The sequence below is a fragment of the Pholis gunnellus genome, assembly GCF_910591455.1.
Source record: "Pholis gunnellus genome assembly, chromosome: 4".
Lineage (NCBI taxonomy): Eukaryota > Metazoa > Chordata > Actinopteri > Perciformes > Pholidae > Pholis > Pholis gunnellus.
Window position 1 is genome coordinate 4,726,831 of NC_136530.1, and position 20,038 is coordinate 4,746,868.

The window sequence follows — 20,038 nt, forward strand, 5'->3', positions numbered from 1 at the left end:
AGGCTGGGTGGCTGCACGCCGTGGGGTGGCAGAATATCCCATAATTCATAGTCAAGGTCATACGGGCAGGAGAGGATGAGAGCTGGAGGGATGGAGGACGGAGAGAGTTCCTTCCTTCCCGCTGCTCGGACGTGAAGTTCAGGAGACGACTTTTGAAAAAAGGGAAACGATCTCAGGTGGTGAACGATGCTTCCATCGATGCGACGGAGCGGGAACACACTCACCTCCTATTCAGATTTAGTCACAGCTCATGCGCACTAACCAGTGCAGCAAAAACAGGATGAGCACGGAAAGAAGAATATGACCTGTGAATGCAGCATACCGTTACTCAAATACCGGATTTATTTTATTTGAAACAGTTATCAGGATGTCACGAATAAATAAAAATGTTTTAAATAGTAAGTATAAGTGCAGTATTAAGTAAAGTTTCATAAAAAAAGTATTAGTGTTAAGTAATTCTGATATTAAGATTTGGGTAGATGTGTATCAGTGTGCATCAGTCTATAGTCGATATGATGGAAGAGTAAAAAACAATGCTATTTACGTCCTGAATGTGTGTGATTAAAATCTATTTAGTTTTCTCATGTTTACCAAAAATTGCTACTAATTTAGGGGTATTTGTTTGGTCTGTTTTTTAAATAAATTGCTTTATAATATAGACTCCATATGAACAACACAAAAATGAAAATATTATTCAAAGATGGATTGCATGGATGAGTTAATTTCTTTAAATTTCTTTAAAAACTAAATTATTATAATTCTCTTTCAGTTTCACTGTGATTATTATTTTGACATCCATGTCATCAACACATTACATACATTATTTATGCAATGTTTGTGTGATTTCCCTCTGCAGTGTTTTGTGGTATGAATTCACACATGTATGCTTTATAATATAATATTTTGCTTTGTAACGTCGACACATGAAAACCTCCAGTAAGAGACGGTTTGCACAGAACGTTTGAGTGAAATAAAACAATACCGTTAAATAAGAGTAAGAGCGTCTCGGGGAGCGGAGGGCGGGTCAAGTTCAGGCCATGAGGTGATCAGAGCCGAACTAACCTCCATGATGGACCAGGACGCACAGAGACAACGAGCCACTCAATGCTGCCATCTACTGGAAGTAAAGGGACACGTGGTCTCACGCTCACACACACACACACACACACACACACACACGTGGGTCAGGTGTGATTCATCAAATTATACTGTATTTATGCTGTCGTTTTACATTATGTATTAGATATTGGATTTAATCATTTATTAATAGTTTAAGTTTATCTTAAATATCACCGGAAATAAGTGTAAAAAATAAGTGTCATTGATAGAATGGTTATGTAATTAAGACCACGTGACAATGCAAAAGAAAGTCAGTGATCGTAACATTACACATTGAAGATCTTTGTGCTTTCAGTACAATATCATTGCAACCATTCCTATCCCACATTAAGAGCAGTTTTTAATATCGCTGATGGTGCGATTAGCTTTGCTTATCACACGACGCCCTCAAGTGGACAAAAGGACTCATTGCTCACAGCTGTGAAAGGAAATATTGTATATTTCAAATGTACATCAGCAGTGAAAGTCAAATCATTCACATGAAACGTATAATTGATTTCAGTGCTTCGGCCATTGTTTTGATTTTAACAGGCAAACAACTCCTTAAAGAAACAATGGAGTCTGCACAACAATGTGGACACAGTACAAAAAATGGCATCTTAATAATATGCACATAAAACAAACTGTTGTGTGTATATATAGATTTATTTCTCATATATTTGATTTGAGCCCACTTATCAGACATATTAATACAATACAACGCCTCCTCACTGCAGGATGGACAGTGAAACTGTGCAGTCCTGCTGACATGATCACCCTCCTACAATCAATCGCTCCGTTCATCTCAAACCCACAGCGGCACCGTCGTATAACTAGAGATGAAAACAAAACATATTGCATAATCACCCTTTCATTAAAAATCATACCCTTGCATAATCAGGCTAATTTCAAATGATCAAAATGAAAACAAAGCAACTTGATTACAATTAAAATGAAATTTCCCACCAAATTAAAAGCAATAAAACTCAATACAAATCAAGTTCTCTCTTGTAGGTCGAGTAAAGTGCAAGCATTATCTTATCAACACAACACAAAGTGCTCCACATTGTCCATCGAGAACAAATCTTCTCTCGATCCACTGTTGCTCTGTTCATCACTTTCGTCCCCGCGACGGCGACGTGATTTCAAAACAAAGACACATTTCTTTTCCCGGCCTCCTCTCGCGCTCCCTCTCCGTCAGTGAATCCCGACTGTGCGTTTACGTAAGTGTCAGAAACAGAAACAGATCTCCGGTCCTCCGGTCTGAAGAACCGGAGCGTGCAGCTGGACGGCCCCTCATTGCTGCCATGCGACAGGGTTTAAACACCTCCCTCACGTCAGTCTGAGCTTTTTTTCACGCTTTTCTTGCCCCAAATGACTCAGTGGGCGAAGTAGCCCATCTGATGCAGTTTGAGCAGAAGGCTGTGCATGATGTCAAACGTGCTGAGGCTGATCCCCACGGCGATGGGCCCTTTAATCCAGTTCATGCTCAGGCCTTTGTATAGTCCACGTACGACTCCCTCCTGCGCTACGATCTCACGCATGGTCCCCAGAATTGTGCCGTACGACCAGCCGGTGACTCCGGCCGTCTGCATGCGCCGACGCACCACGTCCAGAGGGTACGAGGCGGACTGTCCAATAAGGCCGGCGCAGGCCCCAAAAGCCAGGCGCTCAAGGGGGTACGGCTGGGGTCGCTTAGTTTTTTCTAGAGTGGGGGGGACACAAAGGAAGAAAGAGTTCAACATCTGAATGACACATTTTTCAAATCGAAAACGGCACTTTACTAAACGTATGAATGTGACGTATTGAAGACAGTAAAGGACCATTATGTAGGATTTAGCGGGATCTGTTAGCAGAAAGCTTTGTTTTCATGAGTGTATCATCACCTGAAACCAAGAATTGTTATGTTTTCATTATCTTAGAATGAGCCCTTCTTATCTACATAGGGAGCAGGTCCTCTTCCACAGAGTTCGCCCGTGTTGCACCGCCATGTTTCTCCAGAAGCCCAGAATGGACAAACACTCAAACACTGACTCGAGAGAGGGCCTTCGGCGTTTTTACGTTACCTGAAGGCCACCGTAGTTCTCTGACCTGCTTGTGAAACTGCGGTAACGTAAGAAGCAGAGTACTACACTGTTGCACCGCCAAACGCCGCCTGATTTCTGTTGCCGCTAAGGCAGTGTTATGTTGTGTTAGTGCTGATCGATAACACGGCTTTACCACCGTTTTGCACTCGGAAGCTCACAGTAAGAAGGGGTTATTGGAGGGGTATTCAGTTGACCGCAATCTACAACCGCAGCGCTAGATTGTCACTAAATCCCCCACACTGTCCCTTTAAAAGAGAAGTAAAAGGATCGGTACCTGTGTGCAGTTTCTTGAGGGTCTCATATGTGAAGAATGTGATCCCTGCATATGGAATGACACCCATGATAGTGGGCGTGAAGCCTCTGTAAAGGGTCCTGACGCCCTCCTCTTGGGAGATCCGCACAAAGACGTGCATGATGTTGCTGTACCTGTCCCAAGAAAAAGCACCAGGTAAGACATCGTTTACCAATTCCTTTATGAGAGGAATTATATGACATTGAGTGACATTTTAAACCATTTTATTGTAGTGGTAAGGCAACAATGGGACCAATACACACAAGAGAGGGACCCCTCGTTACAGGGTAGCGGGTGTTATGGGACTCTCACAAACTGGGGATGGGTGCTTACATTTCTCTGGCTGTGACTGCCATCCTGGCTCGCACCATGTCCAGAGGATAGGTGAGCATTGCAGCGGTGGTGCCGGCCAGAGAGCCAGCCAGGAAGCGTTGGAAAGGAGGCAGAGCTCTGAAACAAACAACACAATGATCTGTAGTAAATAATAATAAAAACATTCTGTATTTTGATGATTAAAAAATGAGAATAAGAGTCCACAGCCATGCTAGCGTCTCTGTGAGGCTAATGCTAACATTACAATAATAAATTACAATAATAAAATGTTGATAACAAACATTATTACGCCGCTAGCATGGCTTACAACTTATCCAACATGTTTTATCTAAACTAACTGTTTTATTTAACTAAAATCACGGCTACTTAAAGACAAATGCTCTACTCACTTCCCCTGGTAGCCGTAGTAGCCCCCCAGTAGTTTTTTGTACTGGTCATGGGAGCAGAACTGGATGGCAGCGTAGGGCATGACCCGCATCATGGTGGCAGAGTTCCCCCTCCACAGGCTGAGCAGCCCGTCCTTCATGTAAGAGCAGTAGATGAGCCTGAAGGCCTCCTGGTGGTGATGGATAGGTTGGGTTAGGAGCAGAGACAGACGTCCTTCATGTCATCCACATCTAATAATCTAACGTGACAATCTTAATGCGGTCAAAGTGCACAATGAGCTGTAGTTTTTAGGAGTTAATGTGTGTGGCTGTTACATAAAGGCTTATAAAGTAATACAAGAGCAAAGATCTACCAGATACTCCAACTAGGGTTGTTTTTGATACTTTTTTTTGATTCATTTAATAATTGTTTAATATATAAAATGTCAAAGAGACAAACATTCTCCATCTTAATAGGTGCCAAACATGCCTTATTTTGTCTGATTTGTTTGTTTTCTCTGTCACAAAAATACACAACTACTTGATTTAGAATAAGTAAATTTCGATATGACTTGCAATATTAGAGAGAATGATCATTTGTACTATATTATTCTCCTCTTCATTGAAAACAGAGATTGTGGTGTGATTTTTGCAGGAATCTGTACCAAACAAAGCTGTGTAGTTGTGGCACATTTATGGTTGTTTTACGGGCTGTATTTAATATTCTGAACATTAATAGAGGAACAAATAACTATTGTCTATGTAAAGATATAGTGGATTAATGTCTACCTGAGTAGAGAATGAAGTTACTCTCCCTATGTGTGTCTTGTATCCGAGCTTCTCTATTTCTCGCCTGTGCTTTTAGTGAATATTAGTGCATGTTAGCGTGCCCCACTGGCTAGCTAACGGCCATCGCTCTCATACGACTGTTACTGCTGCTAACGCCGTCATGACCAGACGGGTCGTTATGAAAGCGCAGCACCCAAACCCTCCGGTTCCCCCTCAGGTAAACACTGTCAGCTCTGTCTGCATTTCCGCCACTGTTTCACCTGCGCTGTTAGCACCGTTAGCTATAGGCCGCTAGCTCGCGGGCGACATGTTGAGAGCCGTCGAGAGGCAATCGAAATGCTCACAATCTTAGATCTTAGCCCTTAAATAAAACATTGTACCTCTTGCGTTTTTTAAAATTGCAGTAGGCCACGTTGCGAATGTGATACAATCTTGATTAATTGTGCAGCGCTAATTTAAAACCGTATAAAATGAAGAAATATTCATATTAGAATCTGTAACCACCAAATGAGTGTTTTTGTATTTATTTATTTATACTTGATAAATAACAGGCAATAAATCATTTATCTAAATTGTCACAGATTCCTTTGCAGCATTAATACATTACGCCTTTCAACTCTGTCCCGCCAGCGTAGCTACATGTTAGAATACATCACTGACTGATTTGCTGAACTCACCTTAGCTGAGAATCTGTTGGTGGACACTGTGGAGCAACAAGAAACACAGTGAAGCTCAGGGTTAAATAACACACACAGGCTAAACATCTACTAAGAGGATTAGCAATGAGTTAAGAACACGTACAACAGTCAGTGAAAACATGAAAACAGTGGTTGCTTTATTTGTGCACAGTAGCCTGTGTTCTGCACTAGATTCTATATTTGGAAAGAGATCTTTGTGCGTATGGAGTGTTGTTCTTGCCTTGGAAAATGATCTTGGTCCGATCCAGAGGTGCTATGACCGTTTTGGCTATTGCTCCAGCGAATGCCCCACACAGCAGGGAGTCCAGCACCGTCCATCTGGGCCGCAAGTCCTGTTTGGACACACAGCACGACATTGCTTTAGAAGACATTGTTGTCACATTATAACACTAGTAACAACTAATAGCAAAACACTGATATCGTCACGACCTGACGCTGGTTGGTGTGGACAAAGACAGGCAGTTTAATAATGTATCTTATCATTCGGTGGCTCTTTTATCCTCACAAACATTTAACAGGGACGTCATAGGCTTATCAGCCCAAACACTCCTGTGTGTTTCACTCAGTAAAGTTACGAGCAAAGTAAAATCTGCACGTGGATTAGAGCTGGAGTGACTCAACTGTTATGACAGAATCACAAGAGATAACACCAACCGGTGCTCCGCTGAAGCAGAGCAGTTTGAGTGAACTTCTTCTGCTGGCAGGGACAGTTGAACCCAATAAACAAATCAGACCGACTGATAAGAAGAGCATTTGGCACGAATAAACAAACACATTTCACAACTTAAACCACAGGAGGGATGACACAGTTTTTGGATTTCAGTCATCAACACATTTTAGAAGGTTTTAAATACTATAGCTGATCATATATATCAAAAGAGATGCAAAATAATGGCGTTAAAGTATTATGTAGTATGTGCTCACGTACTTAATGAAGTCTGATTCTGATATAATCAATAAACTTACCTTTGTAACTACAAAGGCTGTCTGGGGTCAATTGTTGCCAACTTTATTGGATGTTTTCAAATAAAAATGTTATATTATTTGATATATTTGTGTCTTTTTATTTAAAAAAAAAAGAAAAAACATTATATGTCTATTGTGTGTCTAGTATACTGACACACCCTAACCCTGTGACACTACTGTAAACATCTGTCATGATTGTCCTTATTCAATACTGCTGACGGTGTCTCTTTGTAAACTGAGGCCAGACTTAGATCAGCTGTCACCGGCCGGCTAATTCCAGCGATGCACCGGTTGAGTTGTGTGTTGTGACAGAGAACCAGGACAACTTTACGTCACACCGGCTCCATTACAATGATAAGAGCCTGACAGTTACACAGGTTGGTTTGGTTGTGGGGGAGAAATCGTATCACAATAGGATAATGGAACAACTTTTAAAAATAGTGCCCTGTAAAAAGGGGATTTGTGTTTAGATCTGCGATGATTAATCGATTAGTTTTCAACTTACAAATAAATTGCCAAGTATTTTGATAATCACTTTATCGGTTTGTGTAATTTTTTAAGATAAAGGGTCAACATTTTCTGATTCCAACTTCTTAAATGTGAATATTTTCTCTTTTTTTTTCCTCCTCTGTGACAAACGAGACATTTAAGATCTTCATCTTGGATTTTGAGAAACACTGATTCTTCAGTTGCAGTCTTGTTCGTGTTATTTTTTAATGTTACAATGTACACACCGGCTAACAGCAAAACACTTCACATTTACAAATGCTTTTGTAAACAAGGTCAAGGATACTGTAGTCCATGACGTCCATATACCACCAGCTGCTCTATGTATCATGTCATGAGTATGAAGAGAAACAACGCTCACTCACTTCTGCTTCGCTGGAGGGGGACAGAGGTAGCCCGGTGGCCTCGGACACTGGCAGGGGGCTCTGATGGTCGCTCACACGAGGGGCCATGTGTGCCCTTCACGGATCACCAAGGCGGTCGGACACTCAGTAAAAAACCCACTGAGGAGGAATTAAAAGAATATGGAGGAGCACTTAAAAAATAAATAAAAAAAGACGGAACAACAAGCCGCCATGACGCACTGCCTCAGTTAAACACAACAGCCTGGCTTGTAAACACAATATCTGATGTTCAATCCGATTACTTCCCAGCACGTAAAACAAATAAATAAACAGTCTACATGTATCAATAAACAATGTTGCAGATTATCCTAAACTACTGGGCGCTGATAAAAGAGCAACGCAATGTCAGTGACCACACCTGAAGTAAATTAAACTGCGAATCAGAGTTGATAAAAAAAAAATGAACAAACAGGCACAATGAATCGTTATTGCGGTTGAATCTGGATATGCATTGAGGACTTCATGCCGCGTTTAGTTACCTTCGTTTGTGTTTAAAAGGACCCCGTGTTTACAAGTCTGACGCCACTCTGCCCCTGCAGATTCTTGCACACATTTCTTGTTTGCTCGCTGGAGCTGGGCTGTTCAGACTAGTCGCACTTACTAACTTGCGCGTTCCGCCGCCTGCACGTCTTGTGTGTATTTTTTCCCTTCCACGTTCTCGTCGTATGTGAAGATGATTGTCAAAGACAGGTGTCGAGCTGAAGCAGACTGTGTTGTGTATTTATAGATGAAGAGCTGCGAGGAATTGCTGCCACTGCCTGGTTCTGCGCACAAGATTATTTGAGCTTTTCAAAGGTCTTAAAAAAAGAAAAAAAACTGGGGCAGTGTTTTGGACTACAAACCCCATGAGCGAATCACGTTGGTCGGATGAAATCTCGCGAGTTTATCGAAAACATTGGGTTGCCAGTTCTGCTCATATCTAAGTTAAACTGTGTTCAGTCGATGCTGTTGCCATAATATTTTGAGTTTCAGAGCAATTTCAACTCAAACAACTAAGTTAACATTACATGGTTATGACTAATCAGTTAATCCTATGATTAGTTTAAAGAATTATAAATTCCAGAGGTTTGAATTACTGACTGGACATTTAAAAATTACTTTTAATATTAACATCTTCCATATAGTTAGTTGAGATTCAGCATACGTGTATTGTAGGTTTTGCACTCAAAACCTTCTTGTGACTGATGTATAGGGAAGTGAAAAATCCTATATTTATCAATTAAACAGAATAAAGTAAGAGCAGCATGTCCCACAAAATGGAAATTATTGAAAGCACCAGTGTATTATCACCAAATTGTTGCAGCCCTTGAGGAATTTGTATCACTTGTACTTTGTGTTTTTATTTTTAAATTAAATGTTAACTAAAAAGCGATGGATTTGGGGGTTTAAACACTCTGGTTGTGGGTTCTACGTGACCGAACTTGGCATCCCAGGAGTCTGGCCATAGCGCTGAAAAACTTGTTGTTGTCGGGGAAAATGGCGTCAAACGTTGAGGCCCCGGAGCGCTGGTACCTCGCCCTTCTCGGCTTTGCGGAGCATTTCCGAACCTCCAGTCCGCCCAAAATCCGACTCTGTGTGCACTGTCTACAGGCGGTGTTTCAGTTCAAGCCGCCGCAGAGGATCGAGGCCCGGACACATCTTCAGCTGGGCTCGGTCCTCTACCACCACACCAAGAACAGCGAGCTGGCCCGCAGCCACCTGGAGAAAGCGGTGAGGGACGTTCGATTCAGGAAAGAGCGGGGATGCAGCGGAGAAGGGGGACGGGGTGTAGGCCGCGGGCAGCAAAACACAGAGAACGGCGGAAATATTTACATAGCTGTTAATTCATGAAGGTTAAATGTGTGAAGAAGTTAACATTTTAGATATCTTAGGTGTTTTTTTGTGAAATATTCGTCCCGGGCCGGCCGCTTCCGTCCTTTCACTGATGTTAGCCCAAATAAGCCACTGTATGGGATTATTATTGGCTCATAAAGATAGCAAACAAACACCGACAATATGACGCCGCTAACGTTTGCTATCTCTTGTTTTGCAGTGGTTCATATCTCAACAAGTCCCTCAGTTTGAAGATGTCAAATTTGAAGCCGCCAGCATTTTGTCAGAACTCTTCTGCCAACAGGTAAATTACATTGAAGTAACATACATTCATCGCTTCTCACCACGACGTGAAATTCACATCGTATTGTGATGCTACGTGCAGGATAGGGTATGCATAGTTTGTTTTTAATGATTGATTATTGACTATTGAATCAATTTTCTAGAATTTGGTGGACTCTGCAAAACCACTCCTGCGCAAGGCCATCCAGATCTCACAACAAACCCCGTACTGGCACTGCAGGTTGTTGTTCCAGTTGGCGGTATGTATCGGAGCGACAGCATTGAACAGGGGTCACATTGTTGCACTGAGTCATTTTCAGGCGCAGGTCCAACATTGTTTGAGTTGAAAATGAGAACACATTCGCCCCTGTGCTCTTTGCTCACACTTGTACTTTGTATGTTTTTTAATTAGATTTGTTTGTTTGTTGCAAGAGTACAGCCTTTTGTGACCAAATAGCAAAAAGACAGGAATGTTCTTATATTGCTTCTTTCAGCAACTTCATACACTGGAGAAAGACTTGGTGTCAGCATGTGACCTGCTGGGGGTCGGAGCCGAGTACGCCCGAGTGGTTGGGTCAGAATATACCAGGTACATGTCCCACAATCCTCTAGTTGACTGCATATTTAAGGCTTTCAGTGGTTAGCAGCTGACATTTATTTAACGAGGAAGTCATATTGAGATTAAAACCTCTTATTATAAGTGAGTCCTAGCCGAGACAGTGTCAAATATCACCATCCAACACGTAATAGGACATCAAATGGCAGCTTTAAATCATTTTAAATGATTTAAAGAGATCAGGGTCTTGAGTTGAAGCTTGGCCTGAAGATTGTTCCAGGACCAAGAGCCGTAGTGAAGCTATTGTTTCGCCAGCCTCGTGTACTTATCGAAGGCACTTAAAACTGAAGCCATTTGTGCGACCTGAGATTAAGAATAAGATCTTTTAAAAATGATCTTGTAGATTAAAATGTTACAGCATTGTAACCTACGCAAAGTGATAAGTACTATGAGGTATAAGGATCAATGATGGGTCCTGAAGTTAGAATTAGTGACACATTACAGGGACGAGTGATCCAGTGGGCCAAGTTAAGACAAGGTGGAGGGTGTGACCAACCTGTAAATAAATAGTACCAACAAAAACAAAAGTGTTTTCTCGATGGCATGAAAAACAGGGACACACACAAAACCCAGTGTGAATTTGACTTTCTTTTCGAGATGAACCATATGGTGTTTAAAGTTTAGACTGAATAGAGACACCTTAATGTGTATTAATTGGAAGGGTTAGAACATTTTGTTCGCACAGGAAATTCCGGTTAATTACTCACACTAAAACAAAATATTTATAGACGAAGGACACGTATGAGTAATTTGTCCGTCTCAGTCGCTGCACCCTGACTGATTCACTGCCCTGCCGGGTTTGCCACATTTTTCACCTGTCAAATCACTTAATACCATTACAAAGAACAAAAGAACATAACTTCTCTGTTACTCACCTTTATTCCAGATAAAAATGTTGCTCTCGTAAAAGTGTCGTGATAATGGGAACCCTACACTTGTGCTCGACGCGGTTCAACCGGTTCTGAGTACATTTGAACACGCCTTGACGCTGGAGCACAAACTGTTGATTGATATATGAAATATGAATTGATTGATTGAAAAAAGCTGACTTTGTGTTTTTGCTTTTTAGGGCACTGTTTCTCCTCAGTAAAGGAATGGTGAGTCATCTGCTCTACTTAATTTGTTTATGCTATTTGCACTGTTGCACCATGACAGTATAAACACGGATAGGTTTTAATCGTGGTGTTTCTTCTTTTTCTCCGTAGTTGCTGCTAATGGAGAGGAAGCTCGGGGAGGTGCATCCTCTGCTCACACTGTGCGGAACTATTGTAGAAAACTGGCAGGGAAACCCGATCCAGAAGGAGTCCCTCAGGGTCTTCTTCCTGGTCCTACAGGTCACACACTACCTGGACGCTGGTCAGGTAGGAAAACCAGTCTCTATAAAGTGGGACGGACTTGTTTCTGAGGCTTTCAATGTCCGTTTATTAACATCAGCGTTGTGTTCGTGTCTCTCCAGGTGAAGAGTGTGAAGCCGTGTCTGAAGCAGCTGCAGCAGTGCATCCAGACCATTTCTACACTCCACGACGATGAGATCCTGCCCAGCAACCCAGCGGACCTCTTCCACTGGCTGCCCAAGGAGCACATGTGTGTCCTCGTCTATTTGGTAATGCCACTTCTCTTTCTTTGAGTCCTCCAACTTAACACACCAACCTCCCCCAGTGTTTCTTCTTCTCAATGTGTTTGCTGCACCACTCTGAAATAAGGTTGGGCACAGTCTGCATTTTGGCTGCTTTTTGGTAAAGATACACCAATCAATGGGCCACCGCTCAAAAACCCGCCGGTTGTCAGGTGATCGGCCATGACCGGGGACGTATATCCACATTTTTTGCCAGTCAAATTTACGCGCACATGTGCCACATAAAGGTTTTACTTCACACTCAAGTCACTGCCACACGAACGCAACGTGTCGCCTGTATGGAAGTTCTTCAGTGGGGGTGAAGAAGAGATAACGCTTTCAATTTCTAACACCTGCAAGTCCAAAATAAGCTGCGGAGGAATGAGGGTTTGATAACAAGAAGGTCTGGTAGCTTGTAAGTTAATTAATCGACAACGTTTTATTATAAACACACACACATGATTCTCAGTTTTCCATTATAGAAAAGTTACAAAAATGTTTGTTTATTCTGTCTGTTATATTTCTTAGAAATAGAGAAAATCAGAATCAGCTGGTCAGATTTTAATAAATTGGAATTAACCAAGAAATTGCAATCTGGTTATCTCTACGTTTGAGTTTGAGTGATTTTAGGTCATGCCGTCAAGTACCCGCCACACAACAACAATAACAGAAAACACTTCCCGGGCATGTAACTGAAGTTATTTAACAGTTCCTTTGTTGGTCTTCTATTCTATTCGTGCTTTTATCCTCTTAAAGAATGCACACGGTTCTGGTATTGAGACTGTCGTGGGCGGGAGAGGTTGGATGTCCTCCGAGGCCTGTGGAAATAAACCTCACTTACTACAATAAGAATTAGTGCATTTTGAATATAGAGGATAAAAAGACAACAGGCCGTCTTGATGAAGTGTTGTCATGATTCTGTTAGGTTGCTTTTAAGATGCATCTGATAACTTTGTAATTAAAAGACAACTAATAACACTAAACCAACAATGACACAGTTGTTGTTATCCTTGTGGTTAGCTTGACACACCATGCATGTCATTTTTAGGAGTTGGTTCGCGTTGCTTAATATCTCCTCCTTGTCATTCTTCAGGTGACGGTCATGCACTCCATGCAAGCGGGCTACCTGGAGAAAGCTCAGAAGTACACAGATAAGGCTCTTATGCAACTAGAGAAACTAAAAAGTGAGTCACCCAACGTGTTGCTGTGCTTCTCTAAAACAGATTTAAACCATATTAAAGGGAACTGTGCTTTTTTAAACTGTAAAAAGAAGTCATTTTCCCACCACTCGTTTGTGTATGATTTTAAATGTTTATCTCCATGTGTCAGTGTTGGACTGCAGCCCCATCCTCTCTACCTTTCAAGTCATTCTACTGGAGCACATCATCATGTGTAGGCTCGTCACGGGCCACAAGGCCACTGCATTACAAGAGGTACATTGTTTCTGTCGTGTTCGATGCGTGGCGGTGTGAAAAGATGTGCAGTCCAGCAGCTTTTATTTTGTAGCATGTCGCAAGAGAAGCAAACGCTCGAACGAGGATGTGAACGTTGTGTTCTGTCCGTCCCAGATCTCACAGGTGTGTCAGCTGTGCCAACAGTCGCCCAGGTTATTCACCAACCACGCTGCTCAGCTCCACACGCTATTAGTGAGTATCCACCGCAACCTACTCCCAACGTGTGTGTGTGGGGGGGGGGTTACTAGTGCAAGGCCAGAAAAAAAGTTTCAGATCAAATTCTAGTAAAATAAGTTAATAATGTCCACTGAACACAAATCAAGACATCGTCGGTGGTCAAGTGTCTTAAATTTTCTATTACAATAAAAAGTTTTGTAATTTTTGATTCATCCCTCGTTTATATTTCAGGATTTCTAGTTAAAAAAAATAGCTCTTCTCATTTAAAATACTTTCCCCTTAAAGAGTCCCGTAGATTCGACAGTAGACGTGCAAATAATGAAAGTGGGTAAGGGATGTTGGAATATTGTTTTTATTACATTTTTGTTATTGGATGGATAGATTTAGATTTCAAACGTGTGCGCGCGTGTGTGTGTGTGCGTGTGTGTGTGTACAAACTTTGTGGACTTCCATGAGAAATAATCAGCAGTTCTACATTCCAAAAGCTCTCTTCTTACTTCAGAAGGAAGTAATATTCAATACTACTGCATCCTTGTGTTGTTATAAATGGTGGATCTGTTCCTCTTGTCACACCTCAGGGTCTGTACTGTATCTCGGTGAACTGTATGGATAACGCGGAGGCACAGTTTACCACAGCCTTGCGGGTGAGTACGTGATGAATGAATCTCTCCTCGGATATTAATGTCAGCAGTTTGTTCTTCCCTCCCCGTTTGTTTACTCGCCTTACTTCTTCTTCTACTCTGCGGTAGCCGCTCTCTCCTCTTACCTCAATGGTGTCGTTGTGTTTTCAGCTCACCACACACCAGGAACTGTGGACATACATCGTAACCAACTTGGCCAGTGTCTACATAAGGGAGGGGAACCGACACCAGGAGGTCAGTGAAGTAATAACGGGTCACTTCTTTAAACTACAACAATGTACTGCAACTTCTAAGAAGAAGTGGTTAGTATTCATTATCTCATGAAACAGTTTTCTCATTACACAGTCTGTCCACCAGAGAGCGCTGCTGAGTCAATTCTTCACCTCTAAAATGTCCGACTCAGCAGAATACTATGAAGTGATCCATGTCTTCTTTAGTCAGTGGATTATAGTTTTAGTCTGATTTTTGAATTAAAGGAAACATGAGTTTATTTTAATAATGACTAATAGATGCACCTTTAGGGTGCTTTCACACCCAACACACTCTGGTTCATTGCTTGCTTCGTACGGTTTGTTTGGGCCGATGTGAAAGCGGTCAAGAGCTCTGGTGCGGACCAAACAACCGAACCAGACCGCCTGAAAAGGTTGGTGTCAGTCAGTTTACAAGTGGACCCTGGGGCTGTTTGTTTGTGGTGCGAAAGCAGAAACCATAGATAGATGTGATCTTAGCATGATTTCAGAAGCTAAACTACTGATAAATACATCTGCTTTATGGGAAATCTGTTCTTATAATTGAGCTAAATGAGGCCCTGTATAGGCCTACACAAGCTGTTAAAACTGCAGTTTGTATGCAATTCATTGTACTTCATCAGTGCATTGACTCCATTAAAAGGAAAAGTCTCCCTGACGTTGCCCTGCCTTGTCTGTATCACTATTTACCACACGTGGTCGATTTAAAGTCTAATAATGCTCATAATAAGTTATTGATCAGAAACATGGATACACGCACCAGAAGCATTAAAGTACAGCATCACATTTGAATTGGCTACGTTGGTGCTGATGGTGCAGGATGACAATCGTCAGAACTGTCCGATCAATCAATCATGTTTACTCCTCTCGGTTTGTGTAAAGTCCGTGTGAACACCCTTAAATGTACTTCCTGTTTCTCTTCTCCAGTTGTACAGCCTGCTAGAGAGAATAAACCCAGACCATAACTTCCCAGTAGGGTAAGAGGCATAAGGTTTTTACAGTTTGTGTGTATACCTGTATATAACACAGCACAATACATTGAGTCAATGCATTTTATTGAAACTGGTTCAGATGATTAAATATACAACCGGGGTCTTTGTTTTGGGATTCAGCTCTCACTGCCTCCGTGCTGCAGCCTTCTACATCAGAGGACTCCTGTCCTTCTTTCAAGGACGCTACAACGAGGCTAAGTATGTATCGCATCTTAAATGGCTGAATGCGGTTCGCCCTGCGTCTGTACATATTTCTGTAAATGTACATCTTGTTGTCCTGCAGACGCTTCCTGAGGGAAACCCTGAAGATGTCTAACGCTGAGGATCTGAACAGACTGACTGCCTGCTCCCTGGTTCTGCTGGGACACATCTTCTACGTGCTCGGCAACCACAGAGTAAGACCGATGAGAACACGACAGATTAGCCGAATGCTCACACAAACTTTCACCAGACCAGAACCTTTCTGTCTTTTTTTTTTACCTGAATCAAGATAAGAAAACCCTGTTCTAATGTTCCTGCTCTTGTTCACCCCAACAATGTTCCATGAGCAGCTCGCGCTTCCTTTGAAGCCACAGTTTAAAATGATTTATTATTTTCTGTGCATGAATTATTAATTGGGGGAGGACAAGCGATGGTTTTATGCTCATGAGTGATCCCAAAACGGCCCTTGCTCTGTAGGCTGCGATGGCTTTCACACACGAGCCTTTTAATGCCTATGGGAAAGGCTCATTTGCATAGCAGCCATTTTGACATGTCATGGCATTGTGAACACAGGTGTAATTAATCAAATGAATCATGGACTTATTCTATTGAGTGTTTGACAGTCATTCCAGTGAGCCAGCATGCACAACAGCAGGCCCTGGGCCATAATTATTGTTATTTACACCTGTGTTGACCCTTCAATGACGGGTCAAAATGGCCGCCGTGACAGGGGGCCTATTTATAAATGAGGATCGTCGTCTCGTGGCTTCCGTCCATCTTGATTTCTAAAAAAAAAAAAGTTCCTCTTTTGTCTTTTAGGAAAGCAACAACATGGTGGTCCCTGCCATGCAGCTGGCCAGCAAGATCCCCGACATGTCTGTTCAGCTCTGGTCTTCGGCACTGTTGAAAGGTACATAATTACATTTTCCCCTTTTTATAAAGGACATATGTTATGTTGTTAGATTGTTCGACTTATGAAACGGGCTTCGCAGGCCTTTTAATACCCGACTCTTCCGTCACATTTGAAGCACAAAGTCTGTGTTGTTGAGGAGCAGAGCTGTGGTTGAATGACTGAACGCTGTGCTTGCAGACTTGAACAAGGCCCTCGGGAACACCATGGATGCCCATGAAGCGGCCCAGATGCACCAGAACTTCTCCCAGCAGCTGCTGCAGGACCACATCGCCGCCTGCAGCCTCCCCGAGCATAACCTCATCAGTGTACGTGAAACGGATTAACGTGGTCCTGAACGTTCACATGTCATCACTCTTCATGAGCACTTTTTAATACCGATATCAAAAAATGTAATTCCGATACCACCACGATACTTTTACTGATACATTCTGTGAATGAAAACCTCATAGCCGAATTAGTAGAACAGCTATGTTCAGCTCATTTCTCTCCTATATGTAAAATGTATTATGTAAACATTCTCTTTTTCTTGAAATGACAGTTCATTAAAACAGAGGTGTTAGTTCGTTGCAAAAGCGACACGTTTGCAAAATCTAAAGAAAATAACTCACTTAAACACCAAATTCTGTTCTCAAATGTAATACTTTAAGTATTTAACAGTTACTTGTCCAAATATTTATCAGTCACTTTTTCGATAACGGTTATGGCCGGCATAAATCGGTTGGTGCCTGAATGCACCGTTTTCCCCACCGTGTTACCCAGCCCTACATTTCCCTTGTATCTATTTTCTGCATCTACGTTTTGCGGTGCTGAGATTTATTTTTCTTTCTGTCTGTCCGTTTCCTTTTTTTTTCTTCAGTGGACTGATGGCCCGCCTCCTGTCCAGATCCAAGCCCAGAACGGCCCGACCACCAGCCTTGCAAGCCTGCTATGAGAAAACCCGTCGGTCTCGCCCACGGCGGAAGCTGGTACATTATCGCGAGCGACAGATTGACGCCTAACAACCTGCTATCGGACCGCTGTAGCTGAGATTTGAGAGGATTTTTAACAGGTCACAGAGTTCAGGCCTTCACTTTATTAGTTTCTCAAGATTGCTTCCTGATTGTCTATCACTTCTTTAATTGTTGTAAAGCAATTACAACTACTGTCGTGCATGTATTTCACACTTTCTGATGGCATGGATGCAGGGCGGGGTCTTGACTCTGGATGAGAGTAGAGAAGGACGCATAGCGACGTATAAACGGGCTTCTTTGCCTCGGATATAGCGAACCCTTCTCTACGGTCACCAGGCTTCTCTTCCATTAGTTGGAGAGAAAAAGGAGGGGCTAGATAAAGGGGAGGGCAGTAAAGAAATGTAGAAGAAATTAATTTATTCATGTCGATATTTTTGTATCTGTTGGTAAATATTTTACATCTTGCCTTTTTTGTATGGATCCTGTTTTGGTTTGTTCTTTTCATGCATGGAAGTTACTGACGAGGACTCCCTGTACAATAGTTTGGGTTGGTAACAATAAATTCTTGGTCGGTCATTTTTTTTTTTGCACAAAATCCATATTCGAAAGAATAGAATCATCTTGTAATATATTTTCACACATTAATCAGTTGAAAAAATGTCACGATACAAATTGGCAGCGAACATTGTATTGGGTGAGTTCGCCTGTGGACCGAAATACTTCTCTGTTGGAGAGCGACGTTTAAATACTTGTGAGTTTTATATCATTTGGTGGCTGCCAGGTTTGCCACATACCCCTTTTAAAAGCAACACAACTGATGTATTTTTCCATAATATAGGAATTCCCTGCCGATGTATTCATTTTTACAAATCAGTTTTAGACTTTTGGAGCTTACGGTAATCTTCAGATATTCAAAAAAAGCAAATTTATTTTATTTTGTTATATTTTAATTTGTCTTTATAGTTCTACTAAAAGGTTTCTTTACAGTATGTTTGTATAGATTTGCCACTCGTTGAACCTTTATTGTACAGTGACATTTTATAAAGGCGATTTAGTAAAGTGTGATATGTATTTTTAGCTATCCTGTGTAGAAATCTCAATGCTTGGTATTTAAGGCACTCTGTAAGGACACAGTTTAAGCTTGAGTACTAGCCATATTCTATCCAATGCCTATGTTTTTAATGCTTACATTGTTTTCAATAATTTTCCAATAAAAATATGATTGAAAAAATTGTAGTTTACTGATTTAAATATGAAGGTTGTCAACCTTTTTTTTTAAACAATTCAGTTGTACAGCAACACAGTGAGTTAGTGGTGATCATGTGTTTTAAGTTACCTGTAGGTGGCGCTGGAGTTTTTAAATGTGTTAACATGGATGCAGTTGTACTGTTAACATCCTTTCTTCTCAACAAAGTATGCACAAATCTTAATTTTAGGGCAAAATGCTGAAGTATAAGTATAAGAACCTAGTATTCCTAGGAGAAACATTTGCATGCTATGTAAACACTACGTGCCTTGAAGGTACCACCACAACAATCACACCCTGTATGATTATCAGTCAAACCAAATTCATGCGTTGATGCTTTTCAACAAGAGTTGTGATTTATTTGTATTTTAAAAAAAAAAGTTAGCTCACAGTGAAGTTATCGAACTGTCTTCATTGTGTTTGTGATACTTGATGCACTCAAAAAATAGTCAACAAACTAATATAAATAAGTGGAAATGATTTGATATGTGCCCACTGAGGAGTAGATTCAGCACGCTGTTTGAGGCGTGTGTGGAACATTACAACAAGTCTACGCTCTTTTACGCTTCGTGCTAACTGGGAACCAGTGTTGAGTTATCCCAGCTGACAAGGACTTGTGTGCCCATAGTGTTAGAGCTACAGGCTCACTGATCTTCTGCACCATCACTTCCCTGGCTCAAACCACCGACCTCCACTGCAATTCAGAGGTGATTATTAGCAAGGCAGTCTGAGCAGATCTGCAATTAGCCAGGAAACATAAGGGAAGGGGGGGGGGGGATGGGGCTGGGGGGGGGGGGGGATGGGGCTAGCGAGGATAACCACAGGAATTCCCACACCAGCACCAGATCACAAGCCAGAAGTGTCCCTGCATGGTGAGCTAATTATGTATTCTGGAGATGTCACATGATGCGCCTGTGTGTCTGAGTGTACTTCAGGGGCAAACTGAGCAGGTAGACCCAGAGGACAACAATGTACCTCAGAGACGGATAGTGGCTCTCAGTCTAGTTTAGCACTGGGCTCTTAACAGCAAAAGTGGTGTTTATTATATCCATCGATCCTGAAGCTGCTACAGGGTCCTCTGGGGTCGCAGAAAGATCCACGGAAATGTCTACTTTGCAACCAATAGTTCTGTTCTGCCTCAACTGCCATCCCATGTACAATGCGGAACAATTTAATTGTTAAATATCCAGCGTAAACAAAGTCTAACCATACAACCCTGTATCATAAGTACATTCAAATGATACAGATTATATTTTAGATATTGAGCAGAACTCCTGTTGGGGTGTCACTGAAACCACCATACACTTATAGATTTAGGTTCACCACAATAGTACTAAAGGTTTATGAATCAC

General features: G+C 41.7%; 2 protein-coding genes across 3 annotated transcripts; one reads left to right on the top strand and one right to left on the bottom strand.

Annotated features, from left to right (window-relative positions):
- Positions 1-1,648: 1,648 nt before the first annotated feature.
- On the bottom strand, positions 1,649-8,308 carry LOC306695398 (mitochondrial coenzyme A transporter SLC25A42-like). 2 transcript variants are annotated; one of them, XM_079158630.1, is made up of 8 exons: positions 8,141-8,308; positions 7,501-7,638; positions 5,883-5,994; positions 5,642-5,667; positions 4,200-4,366; positions 3,811-3,927; positions 3,460-3,611; positions 1,649-2,803 (listed from the first exon to the last, which is right to left on the bottom strand). In XM_079158630.1, exons 2-8 carry the CDS (start codon positions 7,585-7,587, stop codon positions 2,478-2,480), a joined length of 987 nt encoding a protein of 328 aa, XP_079014756.1. In that variant the 5' UTR covers positions 7,588-7,638; positions 8,141-8,308; the 3' UTR covers positions 1,649-2,477. The 2 variants fall into 2 exon arrangements, with proteins under 2 accessions (XP_079014756.1, XP_079014755.1); XM_079158629.1 differs by having other exon boundaries at positions 1,650-2,803; positions 8,019-8,308.
- Positions 8,309-8,991: 683 nt separating this feature from the next.
- mau2 (MAU2 sister chromatid cohesion factor) lies at positions 8,992-18,662 on the top strand. The gene is made up of 18 exons (XM_079157464.1): positions 8,992-9,249; positions 9,572-9,655; positions 9,798-9,893; positions 10,128-10,222; positions 11,319-11,346; positions 11,455-11,610; positions 11,706-11,852; positions 12,958-13,048; positions 13,194-13,297; positions 13,433-13,510; positions 14,074-14,139; positions 14,287-14,370; positions 15,312-15,361; positions 15,497-15,574; positions 15,660-15,771; positions 16,397-16,487; positions 16,668-16,795; positions 17,347-18,662. The coding sequence occupies exons 1-18, from the start codon at positions 9,016-9,018 to the stop codon at positions 17,419-17,421; spliced, it is 1,797 nt and encodes a 598-aa protein (XP_079013590.1). The 5' UTR covers positions 8,992-9,015; the 3' UTR covers positions 17,422-18,662.
- The last annotated feature ends 1,376 nt before the right edge of the window (positions 18,663-20,038 follow it).

Excerpts from the sequence above, each read along its gene's own strand:
- LOC306695398 (XM_079158630.1), bottom strand. The coding sequence starts at position 7,587 with ATGGCCCCTCGTGTGAGCGACCATCAGAGCCCCCTGCCAGTGTCCGAG. Across the intron at positions 5,668-5,882 it reads GACCAAGATCATTTTCCAAG|TGTCCACCAACAGATTCTCA; the intron begins GCAAGAACAACA and ends GTTGCTCCACAG. Across the intron at positions 4,367-5,641 it reads CCAACAGATTCTCAGCTAAG|GAGGCCTTCAGGCTCATCTA; the intron begins GTGAGTTCAGCA and ends CATCACCACCAG.
- mau2 (XM_079157464.1), top strand. The coding sequence starts at position 9,016 with ATGGCGTCAAACGTTGAGGCCCCGGAGCGCTGGTACCTCGCCCTTCTC. Across the intron at positions 15,362-15,496 it reads GACCATAACTTCCCAGTAGG|CTCTCACTGCCTCCGTGCTG; the intron begins GTAAGAGGCATA and ends TTTGGGATTCAG. Across the intron at positions 15,772-16,396 it reads ACGTGCTCGGCAACCACAGA|GAAAGCAACAACATGGTGGT; the intron begins GTAAGACCGATG and ends TTTGTCTTTTAG.